Source organism: Sinocyclocheilus grahami, unplaced genomic scaffold (genome assembly GCF_001515645.1).
Source record: "Sinocyclocheilus grahami isolate Dianchi unplaced genomic scaffold, SAMN03320097.WGS_v1.1 scaffold241.1, whole genome shotgun sequence".
In the NCBI taxonomy this organism is placed as follows: Eukaryota; Metazoa; Chordata; class Actinopteri; order Cypriniformes; family Cyprinidae; genus Sinocyclocheilus; species Sinocyclocheilus grahami.
In genome coordinates, this window is record NW_015505420.1 from 139,914 (window position 1) to 152,975 (window position 13,062).

A 13,062-nucleotide genomic window follows, 5' to 3' on the forward strand; every position below is an offset into this window, starting at 1 on the left:
GAGAGAGAGAGAGAGAGAGAGAGAGAGAGGGAGAGGGAGGGGGAGAGGGGGGAACTCACATCACAGTGGAGTCAGCTGTCTTAACCGTGGCTTGTGTACTGCACACATACCAGCTTCATCACTGTGTCTGTCACGCGACTCTGTTCCCCTTTTGGGCTCTGTCTTTACATTTATTTTGAAAGATGAAGCTCGCGATTATGGTAAGGGGCGTTACTTTTCCGACGAGTGCTTGCGGTGTTCGGCCAATCACAATGCACTGGGTCAGCTGGCCAATCAGAGCAGACTGCGCTTGTCAGAAGGAGGGACTTTGTAGAAAGACATACATTGTAGAGGACATACAATAATGTGCAGTATTTGAAAAATAATGTGTTTTTTGAACATTAAAGCATGTCAACATATTCTGTTACACCAAATACACAAAATAATGATCTTTAAAAAAGCATCATATGACCCCTTTAAAGCATGGGCAAAATTCCTCTTGCAGTGTTCTGTAGGCTGCTGATTTTTGCGCGTGTTATTCAGCTGCAACAGAATGCTTTGTAAAAAGACAGAATACATGTTTGACTTAATTTTTTTTATATTGGATTTTTTATCTTATTGGAATCGAAACTAGGAATCGATAAGAATCGGAATCGATAAGCAGAATCGGAATCGGAATCGAGAAAATTCAAACGATTCTCAACCCTAATGACTATAAGTACTTTATATTTAAATGACTTTTCTGTTACATTAAATCCAACTTATGTTTTTGCTGTTTAAATCATCAAATAGATTAAAAAAATTTTTTTTTTAAATGAAGTCTCTTCTGGTCACCAAGTCTGCATTTATTTGATCAAAAATATGCTAAAACTGTAATATTGCTAAATATTTTTACTATTTAAAATAACATCTTTCTATTTTAAAGTATTTTGAAATGTAATTTATTCCTGTGATGCTAAGCTGAATTCTTAGCAGCCTTCAGTGGAAACCGTGAAACACTACCAGTATTTGAATAGAATCAAATAGAATAGAATAAAAACATTAAAGCTTTTATTCATCAAGGATGCATTAAATAGATCAAAAGTGACAGTAAAGACATTTATAATGTTACAAAAGATTTCTATTTCAAATAAATGCTGTTCTTTTGAACTTTCTTCTCATCAAAGAATCCTAAAAAAATATGATGGATCACAGTTTCCACACAAATATGAAGCAGAACAACTGTTTTCAACATTTAGAATAATCAGAAATGTTTTTTGAGCAGCAAATCAGCATATTAGAATGATTTCTGAAGGATCATGTGAGACTGAAGACTGGAGTAATGATGCTCAGAAATTCAGCTTTGATCATAGCAATAAATTACATTTTATAATATATTCACATAGAAAACAGTTACTTTAAATTGTAATATTTCACTGTTTTTACTGTATTTCTGATCAAGTAAATGCAGTGTTGGTGAGCAGAAGAGACTTCTTTCAAAAACATTAAAAATATTACCCACCCCACACTTTTGAACTGTAGTGTATTTACACTATATATTACATTCATTTCATTTGTATACTTGCTACTGTCTTGTGTGAATGATATTTCCTGTGATACAGAGCCCCAGTGTCACGCGTCTGTATTCTCCGCCCTTCATCCTGGGTCGGGCGTGCAGTAAACAGTCTGAGACGGGTGACGTGTGTTCAGACGCTCCCTCACGCTGTAATGTGCTGTTCGTGGGATACTGTCTGTCACATGACCAGCGCTGGATCCTGGTGTCCTGCACAGATCAGCAGGGGGAGCTGCTGGAGACCTGCGTCATCAACATTGACGTGCCCAACAGGTGACGCCTGTTCATTTGAGTTCATCTACCTGCCATATTTTCAGTTCCAGTATAAAGAAACAGAGCATCCTCTCTTTACTCACAGAGCCCGACGGCCCAAGTTTTCTCCTCGTAAAATTGGCCTCCAGAAGTTATGGCAATGGTGCGTGGGCATTATTCAGATGACATCGCTGCCATGGAGGATCGTGATTGGCCGTTTGGGAAGACTGGGCCACGGGGAACTGAAAGGTGTGTCAGTGGGACTGATATATTTTCAACAAAGACCCTCATGAATATTTATTAATGCTCTCTCTCTCTCTCTCTCTCTCAGACTGGAGTGTGCTGCTGGGCGAGCATTCACTGCATTCTATTGGCAGTCAGCTGCGGGAGGCGTGTCTTATGTGTGGTTTGTCCACTGCTGATTCGCCCTCGATTCTCAGCGCCTGCCTGGTTTCCATGGAGCCGCAGGGATCTTTTGTGGTGATGCCAGGTGAAATGTGTAGTTCTCTGCGAGCTGCTTTTGTTCTGTGTGGTTTCAGACATCAGACACCTGCGCAAAGACTTAACAGTAATAGGGCTGCACAGCTGAATCAATGATTGAGATGATGATTATGATAAACTAATCGTGAAAAATGTTGGAAAGTGCAGCATGTTGTGTGCCAACAGTGGTGTGTGTGTGTGCAGATGCGGTTACGATGGGCTCAGTGTTCGGCCGCAGCACCGCGCTCAACCTGCAGACATCTCAGCTCAACACTCCTCAGGACGCGTCCTGCACACACATCCTGGTGTTTCCCACCTCCTCCACCACACAGGTGGCACCCAGCACTTACCCCGCCGAAGACAACCCCGGTACCACAGCACTATCACACGCACGCTACAAACATAAGACTCGCACACCCACTGCACCTACTGCAACACAACACACGTAACCGCAAATGTGTTCTCTCTGGTTAATCATTCCTGAGTGTTTCATATGAAGAGGTGCAGTATTTGAATCTGGCTGTACTTTTATCTGACTAGATATAGTATGTGCCTTCCAGAAAAATGGTCAAGAGCCGTAGAATAAATCACTCCCACATCACAGTCCTGAAATCATTCATACCACCTTAGGCTTGCACTTTATTTTTCAAGGAAGTACTCAGTAATATGAGGTTTAAGGGTAGTTTCAGGGTTAGTGCCTAGTTATTACTTAGTTATTATAATAATTACATAGTATGTACATGTGGAACGGGACTGTAAAATAAACTGCTACCTGCTTTACTTACAAAATCACAGGATCCTCTTTTAAAATAAGAGCTGTTATATTATATAGGAAAAATGAAATTTTATACACATAAAAAATAAAAGACAATTATTAAAGTGCAAAACTAATATAATCCTTTGGGTTATTTACATTAGCTGTACATTGCAGGTGCACTGCTGTAAACATGGTTTTGATTTGTTTTTAGACTCTGTGAGTGGTCACAGATGATCAATATAAAGCTGGACTTGTATTCATGTGTGTTTCATAAAATCACCAGCATGCGGCACTGTTACTCTTACAGCATAAGAGGAAACTTTACTTAACTAGGTTAAAAAAGTAAAATCTCTTTTTCCAGAAACAACAAATCAGCTAAAGACAATCACAATTACACAACAAAAGTCACACAAAACCATCACAAATTCAGAGCCGTTCACTGGAACTAAAGTCGGTCCTTTGATGAACACATATTTAATGTTCCTGTAAAATCTTCCAGGTTTTTGGGGCATTGCTTTAAATAGATGGTGTTTGAATGTCAAGTCAAATGTATTTGCATAGGAGTTTTCACACACACACACACACACACACACACACACACACACACAGGTTTGTTTTTGTGAATTGTGGGGACATCCCATAGGCGTAATGGTTTTTATACTGTACAAACTGTATGTGCTATTGCCCTACACCAACCCTACCCCTAAACCTACCCCTCAGCTATTTCAGATGTTCAATACACTCCATTCTGTGTGATTTATAAGCGTTTTGAAAAGTGGGGCCATGGGGTAATGTCCTGAAAAGTCACCTTCTCCTTGTAATACCTATGTCATACCCTTGTCATTATACAAATGTATGTCCTCATTTGTCACAAAAACGCACACACACACACATTGTTTCAAAGCAGCTTTACAGAAAAACATCATGTTAATATTTATATCATGTTAATATTCTTCATGCCTTATAATCACATTTAGCAGATTAGAGCTGGACAATAATATTAAATAATATTATAAATTACATTTTGCAACAAAATAAACAATTAAGCAGATGATATTTGCTATAGTATATATTTTGCTTAACATGAGTGAAGAAACTTTAAATAAAGAGTCCAGATGATAAATAAATATAAGGACTGTGGCGTTCATGTGATCCGCCAAAACCTGATGTCCATCTTTCTGTCCGTCCTGTAGATGACATGTTCGGTTTGCCTTTCCCCGATGAGCTGGAGAGCGACATCGGCCATGATGACATGATGCTGCTGACAGGAACGCTGCACCCGTCGCCCAACACGTCCCCCGTCCCGTCGCCCGGATCTCCATCTGGCCTGGGCTCCGGATCGCACTTCCAGCACACACGGGTGGGTCCAAACGCATGCTCTGTTCCTGTATGTCACGCAGTCGACGTGCCTGTGTGAAACGGTCCATTTGGGTGTGTTTGCAGAGTCAGGGAGAGCGCCTTCTGTCACGGGACGCTCCAGAAGAGCTGAAGCAGCAGCCGCTGGCTCTGGGATACTACGTGTCCACAGCACCGGCTGACAGCCTACCGCACTGGTTCTGGGCGTCCTGCCCACAAGCACAGCATCAGTGTCCGCTCTTCCTCAAGGTACGAGCCGCTGCGGTCATTCACTGACTCACTGACTGACAGAGAGATGTCTGTGCAACAGCACAAAGAATTACTCTCCACCTGTTTGTGTATCTGCTTCATTCATTTTCTCACAGCACGTCTGTCACTCAGTGATGGGTCAACACTGTCAAAAATGTGTTCTGTCATGTCATAAATGCCTCGAAAAACAGAACAGAGAGAACAGGAATGATGTGAACTGATTTTCAGCTGTATTTTGCATCAGTCAGACATGTATCTCCTGCAGTTTCCAGCTACTGGTTGGACCTGCTTACACTGAGAGACAAGATCGAAAGATAGCAGATGAAATATGGAAAGAGCTTCAGGACGAGCACCGACTCTGATCTGTTGCTTTTTCTAACTACATTTATATTCATGCAATTGGAAGACGCTTTTATCCAGAGAGACTTTTTATCAGTTCATGCATTTCCAGGGAATCAAACCCATGACCGTGGTGGTGCTATGTTACATCTTGTACATACACAAGATGTAACTTGTGGCACATCTCATCCTATGATCCTATGATCATTTAAGATGTGTTTGTGTCTGCAGGCATCTCTGCATCATCACATATCCATCGCTCAGACAGATGATCTGGTGTCTGGTAAGACGTCTTCAAGGGTTCACCCGCTGGACTCCAAAACCACCTCGGATGTGCTCAGGTCAGTAGTAGTGAACGATTCATTCGTTTTGAATGAATCCTTTATATGACTCAGAGTGATTCGTTTAGAGTGAAAAGTGTGATCGATGATGTTCATGAATGAAATGACTCACACGGTGAACACATCATTTCTGTTTCCTGTATACATGACTCTGCATTAATTAATTAGTTCACCTTGGTCCGAGTCGTTTGTTCTTTAGTCACGTGACAGCCACATGCTATGTACACAATATAGAAATGATTAGTTCACCCATGTCCCGATTTTGGACGCCATCAGTTTCGCAGCATCACACTAAACTGAGGACCATAAACCAGTCTGGACCATTATGAAGGTTTGCTCTGGTCTTCAGGGACTGAGGTTTGTATTGTTGTGTTTCAGGTTTGTTCTGGAGCAGTATAACGCTCTTTCCTGGCTCACCTGCAGTCCTGCTGCTCAAGACCGGCGCTCCTGCCTTCCCGTTCATTTCACCGTCCTCACGCAGATGTACAACGGCATCCTCAAGCTCCTGTAGATCTCAGACGGGACGCAGAGCCATTCCTCCAAGTACCTAATGGATTCGGGCAGCAGGTGTTTTCACAGGAGGAGCATCCAAGTCCAGTCATGAGCCCTCAGATGAGCTGCACCTCTGGACAGACTGCTAAAACAGGGAAGCGGCTGAGATGTTTGAGGATGACAGTCACAGATGCTTCCATCACTTCATGCCATAGGAATCCTACAGAGCAGGATGATGAACTGTGATTATCCATATAAAAACAGAGCTCAGCATCATCATGTTTCTGACGAGTTCTCTTAAAAAGGCACTTTCATGGTCCGACATTGAATTGAAAAACTTGATAAGTAACGTCTGACACGTGTTCAAAATGTTTATCGTGTAAAAGCAACATTTGCAGAGAATTATTTTTATGAAACGTTTGAATCAATTTAATCAAGGCCTTTTTTTCCAGAGTCAGAATGGAAGCCTTGAGATGAGGAAAAACAAACTCTAATTTTAAATGATGCCGAAATGCCATATTTATATATGAACTGTATTTCTGAATGTATAATGTTGTTGTCGACACATTATAAAACCTATATGAATAACAGTGCATTACTTTTTACTTTCTCTTATGAAATTTCTTCAATCCTTTTCTTATTTTATAACTTAACTAAAATGCAGCATAAATTATATTTATAAAGCATTTTCTGCTACATAAACTTAAATAGGCAATAGAGTTCATTCAGCATATCTCAGCATACAATTTTAACTGATATGCATTATTTGCTATTTGCTTTTTAAAGATATCAAATCGGTCCATTGACAGCGACCTGGTTGCAGAATTTGTCCTGCGATTTGTACTTTCCTGCATGTTTTGTAAATATGCTTTTCAGCAGTGCGTTTTCATATTTCTTAAAACTGTACATTTCATGTCAGTTTCATTCATTTTATTCTACATGACTCCTATGAAGTTCTTTTTTGCCTTTTTAAAAATATGAATATATACAGTACATATAAATGCATATATATAACGTTATTGAAGTACTGCCAAGATTTGACACTTACTGTACCAATGACAGCATTTGTTACTCAATCATCATTTGAAATATAAAGCTGATGTGACCCAACAGTGATTTGTATCTTTTACACATTTTTAAGTAAATGACTGACAAATGAAGATTGACCTGTTTGTGTTTTTTTTTGTTTTTTTTGTAGTCATCCCAGCAGTTTTGTGTTCACAGAATTCATTTGTTTGATCTTCTGCTCTGTTGTCTGTCACGTCTGCAGCATCTTTGAAACGTTCAGGCGTAAATATCACACAAAACATGACTAAAGTATTCGGAATTAGTTATTTTTAGCCAGAAGTTCTAAGCAGCTCTAGATCAAAAACATTACAAATGATATTTTGATGTGGGATTTCCACTGTGAGCATCACACTTCAGATCATTCTTAAATATGCTGACAAACTCATGACTTTATAGTCATGGAAAATGTTTCAAACATAACATCCCTCAATTAATTTATCCTACATAAGGTTGTGGGGATGTTGGAGCGTATCCCAGTGTACCGGTCAAAGACTGGGAAACACCCTGATCAGGTCAGTCATAACGGCTAATATGAAATTGGCGTTGTTTACACTTTCTTTAAATTGGCATTGTTACGGTATAATTACACAAATAACATTAATTACATTTACTTACTATAAGGTTAAGGTTTGGTTTAGTGTAAGTTGCTTGTAATTATGCATAACGTAATGTTATTACAATGTCATATTAAAATAAAGTGGTTCCTTTGAGATTTACACAATTTTTGTGCACATTTATATGTATATATATATATTATTTGAAAGTGTCAAATGTCTGAAAAGCTCTTTCATCTGCTTGACCACTTCTTGCATTTCCAGTTTATTTCTTAATTATTTCCGTTTGTGTTTAATCGGTGCAATTATAGCAGTTATTCTAAAATAATAATATAAATGTAATTTATATTTCATTATTTTTTTGTCAATGCTGCTATCAATGTTTTTAAAAAATGAGATCACTAAAATGTGTAGAAAAGCACGTCCAAGGTCAAAGTTCGGCATAGGAAGAAGCTGTTCAGATGTGATTCTGGTGATTGCTGATTTTTTGTTTTTTTTAATTAACATGTTTTGAGAATGACCCGTTCCAGGACTTCAGGAGTCCATCTTCCCGTTTGTCTTTGTCAGAGGAGTTACAGCAAATAAAAGAGCTCCTAAGAGGATCAAACTACACATTGGGCTGTGAAGAGCTCAAACTGATTGATTGTTGACTTGGATTATAGAGGATTACTGCTCTTAAACAGTTATTAGGTTTAAGGTCAAGAGATCAACATCTCACTGGAATTGTTTTTATGACAACAGAAATCTTGACTACGGTCACTAAACATTCAAACTTGTTTGTAATATAACTGTTTTAGAATGTGCTCAAAGATATCCATCCTTGCGTTTGATGTGAGCGATGCACATGACCTCTACGCTGCTGACAGTGCACACGACTTGATTTTAGCCATCAGTACAGATCCTGTGTTATCTGTCAAAATGACAGAAATCACTTTGAAATATTATCACTCAATGTTCCAGTTAATGAACATTTGTATTAAGGTTTATTAAGGTATTTAACATATCTGTAATATTGCTGTGGAGATAATAACATTTTGGGTGTTCTTCATGGTCTGTTGTATGTAATGTCAAATGCAGAAATGTTAATTCATGCATTCATGACCTCAAGGTTAGATTATTGTAATGCTTTATTGGGTGGTTGCTCTGAATGCTTAATAAACAAACTCCTGCTGGTCCAAAATGCAGCAGCTAGAGTTCTTACTAGAACCAGGAAGTATGACCATATTAGCCCGGTTCTGTCAACACTGCACTGGCTCCCTATAGAACATCGAATACATTTTAAAATCTTGCTTATTACTTCTAAAGCCCTGAACGGTTTACCACCTCAGTACTTGAGCGAGCTCTTATTGCATTATAGTCCTTCACGTCCGCTGCGCTCTCAAAACTCTGGCCATTTGATAATACCTAGAATATCAAAATCAACTGCGGGCGGCAGATCCTTTTCCTATTTAGCGCCCAAACTCTGGAACAATCTACCTAGTGTTGTTCGGGAGGGAGATTAACTAGGCTTCATTAATTAGGTCAACCGGAACTGGGAACACTTCCCATAACACCCGATATACGCTCTACATCGTAAGAAGAGTGGCTTCTACACTAATATTAGTCTTTCATTCTTATTCTAAAGTCACCATAGCCACACAGATCCAGTCCATATTAAGACCAGATGGTGGATCAGCACATAGAGACGACCTCTACAGACCTGAATGTCAGCAGAGACCATCGGCACAAGACCACGGGAACCAGACAAGCCTTCTGCACAATCTGACCTGTGTTGCTGCCTGGAATTTAACCACACCTTGCTGGTTTCGTCTGGCCCCCCGACTGAGCCTGGTTTCTCCCAAGGTTTTTTCTCCATTTCTGTCACCGATGGAGTTTTGGTTTCTTGCCGCTGTCTCCTTTGGTTTGCTTAGTTGGGGACACTTGACTGATTGCACAGACACTATTGGAAGAGAACTGAACTGGATAATGACATCACTGAATCATCAATGAACTGACTTTAGCTGAAAAATGGCTCTTTGTTATTGTCTTCTAGCATTACTGACACACTATTTTCCTGTTTGACTCTGTAAAGCTGCTTTGACACAATCTGTATTGTATAAGACGCTATATAAATAAAGGTGACTTGACTTGACTCTGTTGTAGTAAATTGTTAATGCTTTTACAAATGTCCTTTTTTTGTACTTTTAAAGGGGTCATATGATGCTTTTTTAAAGATCATTATTTGGTGTAACAGAATATGTTGACATGCTTTAATGTAAAAAAAAAACATTATTTTTCAAATACTGCACATTATTGTATGTCCTCTATGCCCCGCCTCTCTCAAACGCTTAGTTTTCTACAAAGTCCCTCCTTCCGACAAGCACAGTCTGCTCTGATTGGCCAGCTGACCCAGTGCATTGTGATTGGCCGAACACCGCAAGCACGCGTCGGAAATGTAACACCCCTTACCATAATCGGCAGCTTCATCTTTGAAAATAAATGTAAAGACAGTAAATAATGTCATTAGTTTTACCATCAGTTCAAGCCCGAAAGGGGAACAGAGTCGCGTGAAGGACACAGTAATGATGCAGTACACAAGCCGTGGTTAAGACAGCTGACTCCACTGTGCAATTAATTTATCCTACATAAGGTTGTGGGGATGTTGGAGCGTATCCCAGTGTACCGGTCAAAGACTGGGAAACACCCTGATCAGGTCAGTCATAACGGCTAATATGAAATTGGCGTTGTTTACACTTTCTTTAAATTGGCATTGTTACGGTATAATTACACAAATAACATTAATTACATTTACTTACTATAAGGTTAAGGTTTGGTTTAGTGTAAGTTGCTTGTAATTATGCATAACGTAATGTTATTACAATGTCATATTAAAATAAAGTGGTTCCTTTGAGATTTACACAATTTTTGTGCACATTTATATGTATATATATATATTATTTGAAAGTGTCAAATGTCTGAAAAGCTCTTTCATCTGCTTGACCACTTCTTGCATTTCCAGTTTATTTCTTAATTATTTCCGTTTGTGTTTAATCGGTGCAATTATAGCAGTTATTCTAAAATAATAATATAAATGTAATTTATATTTCATTATTTTTTTGTCAATGCTGCTATCAATGTTTTTAAAAAATGAGATCACTAAAATGTGTAGAAAAGCACGTCCAAGGTCAAAGTTCGGCATAGGAAGAAGCTGTTCAGATGTGATTCTGGTGATTGCTGATTTTTTGTTTTTTTTAATTAACATGTTTTGAGAATGACCCGTTCCAGGACTTCAGGAGTCCATCTTCCCGTTTGTCTTTGTCAGAGGAGTTACAGCAAATAAAAGAGCTCCTAAGAGGATCAAACTACACATTGGGCTGTGAAGAGCTCAAACTGATTGATTGTTGACTTGGATTATAGAGGATTACTGCTCTTAAACAGTTATTAGGTTTAAGGTCAAGAGATCAACATCTCACTGGAATTGTTTTTATGACAACAGAAATCTTGACTACGGTCACTAAACATTCAAACTTGTTTGTAATATAACTGTTTTAGAATGTGCTCAAAGATATCCATCCTTGCGTTTGATGTGAGCGATGCACATGACCTCTACGCTGCTGACAGTGCACACGACTTGATTTTAGCCATCAGTACAGATCCTGTGTTATCTGTCAAAATGACAGAAATCACTTTGAAATATTATCACTCAATGTTCCAGTTAATGAACATTTGTATTAAGGTTTATTAAGGTATTTAACATATCTGTAATATTGCTGTGGAGATAATAACATTTTGGGTGTTCTTCATGGTCTGTTGTATGTAATGTCAAATGCAGAAATGTTAATTCATGCATTCATGACCTCAAGGTTAGATTATTGTAATGCTTTATTGGGTGGTTGCTCTGAATGCTTAATAAACAAACTCCTGCTGGTCCAAAATGCAGCAGCTAGAGTTCTTACTAGAACCAGGAAGTATGACCATATTAGCCCGGTTCTGTCAACACTGCACTGGCTCCCTATAGAACATCGAATACATTTTAAAATCTTGCTTATTACTTCTAAAGCCCTGAACGGTTTACCACCTCAGTACTTGAGCGAGCTCTTATTGCATTATAGTCCTTCACGTCCGCTGCGCTCTCAAAACTCTGGCCATTTGATAATACCTAGAATATCAAAATCAACTGCGGGCGGCAGATCCTTTTCCTATTTAGCGCCCAAACTCTGGAACAATCTACCTAGTGTTGTTCGGGAGGGAGATTAACTAGGCTTCATTAATTAGGTCAACCGGAACTGGGAACACTTCCCATAACACCCGATATACGCTCTACATCGTAAGAAGAGTGGCTTCTACACTAATATTAGTCTTTCATTCTTATTCTAAAGTCACCATAGCCACACAGATCCAGTCCATATTAAGACCAGATGGTGGATCAGCACATAGAGACGACCTCTACAGACCTGAATGTCAGCAGAGACCATCGGCACAAGACCACGGGAACCAGACAAGCCTTCTGCACAATCTGACCTGTGTTGCTGCCTGGAATTTAACCACACCTTGCTGGTTTCGTCTGGCCCCCCGACTGAGCCTGGTTTCTCCCAAGGTTTTTTCTCCATTTCTGTCACCGATGGAGTTTTGGTTTCTTGCCGCTGTCTCCTTTGGTTTGCTTAGTTGGGGACACTTGACTGATTGCACAGACACTATTGGAAGAGAACTGAACTGGATAATGACATCACTGAATCATCAATGAACTGACTTTAGCTGAAAAATGGCTCTTTGTTATTGTCTTCTAGCATTACTGACACACTATTTTCCTGTTTGACTCTGTAAAGCTGCTTTGACACAATCTGTATTGTATAAGACGCTATATAAATAAAGGTGACTTGACTTGACTCTGTTGTAGTAAATTGTTAATGCTTTTACAAATGTCCTTTTTTTGTACTTTTAAAGGGGTCATATGATGCTTTTTTAAAGATCATTATTTGGTGTAACAGAATATGTTGACATGCTTTAATGTAAAAAAAAAACATTATTTTTCAAATACTGCACATTATTGTATGTCCTCTATGCCCCGCCTCTCTCAAACGCTTAGTTTTCTACAAAGTCCCTCCTTCCGACAAGCACAGTCTGCTCTGATTGGCCAGCTGACCCAGTGCATTGTGATTGGCCGAACACCGCAAGCACGCGTCGGAAATGTAACACCCCTTACCATAATCGGCAGCTTCATCTTTGAAAATAAATGTAAAGACAGTAAATAATGTCATTAGTTTTACCATCAGTTCAAGCCCGAAAGGGGAACAGAGTCGCGTGAAGGACACAGTAATGATGCAGTACACAAGCCGTGGTTAAGACAGCTGACTCCACTGTGATGTGACCCTGTCTCTCTCTCTCTCACACACACACACACACACGATGCGCAAAACTCCGCATTTGAACAGTCAATAGCAAATACTTAAACTAATAACAAAACAGTAGCTGATTCAGAAGCGCCAGATTGTCATAGCAAAGTCAGAATTACCTCCTCTCCAAGGTTCACGAAACGGTCGTCCATAAAATGCATTGCTGTTCTGTTGTAAGTAATCTTAAAGATTCCTAAATGCATCTACTTTCGGAAGGCCAAATAAAGTGCTTTTGCTTTCGCCTAGAAACACACAGCGTCTCCCTGACATG

At 39.3% G+C, this 13,062-nt stretch overlaps 1 protein-coding gene and 1 long non-coding RNA gene across 6 annotated transcripts in view; one reads left to right on the forward strand and one right to left on the reverse strand.

Moving 5' to 3' along the window:
* LOC107597929 (uncharacterized) overlaps positions 1-4,204 on the reverse strand; it is a 24,143-nt gene extending 19,939 nt beyond the window's left edge. Inside the window, exons 1-2 of the long non-coding RNA XR_001610507.1 lie at positions 4,104-4,204; positions 3,687-3,689 (exon numbers count right to left, since the gene is read on the reverse strand). This is a non-coding gene — a long non-coding RNA (uncharacterized lncRNA). The remainder of the gene's footprint in view (positions 1-3,686; positions 3,690-4,103) is intronic.
* Positions 1-7,092, forward strand: part of LOC107597926 (mediator of RNA polymerase II transcription subunit 13-like) — a 57,711-nt gene extending 50,619 nt beyond the window's left edge. For 4 of the 5 annotated variants that reach the window (XM_016289125.1, XM_016289126.1, XM_016289127.1 and 1 more), the window contains exons 24-31: positions 1,581-1,804; positions 1,890-2,032; positions 2,115-2,273; positions 2,468-2,632; positions 4,214-4,380; positions 4,464-4,625; positions 5,196-5,305; positions 5,684-7,092. In XM_016289125.1, coding sequence (XP_016144611.1) covers positions 1,581-1,804; positions 1,890-2,032; positions 2,115-2,273; positions 2,468-2,632; positions 4,214-4,380; positions 4,464-4,625; positions 5,196-5,305; positions 5,684-5,816 — 1,263 coding nt within the window. In that variant the 3' untranslated portion in view covers positions 5,817-7,092. Of the gene's footprint in view, positions 1-1,580; positions 1,805-1,889; positions 2,033-2,114; positions 2,274-2,467; positions 2,633-4,213; positions 4,381-4,463; positions 4,626-5,195; positions 5,306-5,683 lie in introns of those variants that run through there. The other variant, XM_016289129.1, reaches the window with a different exon arrangement.
* Positions 7,093-13,062: the final 5,970 nt, after the last annotated feature.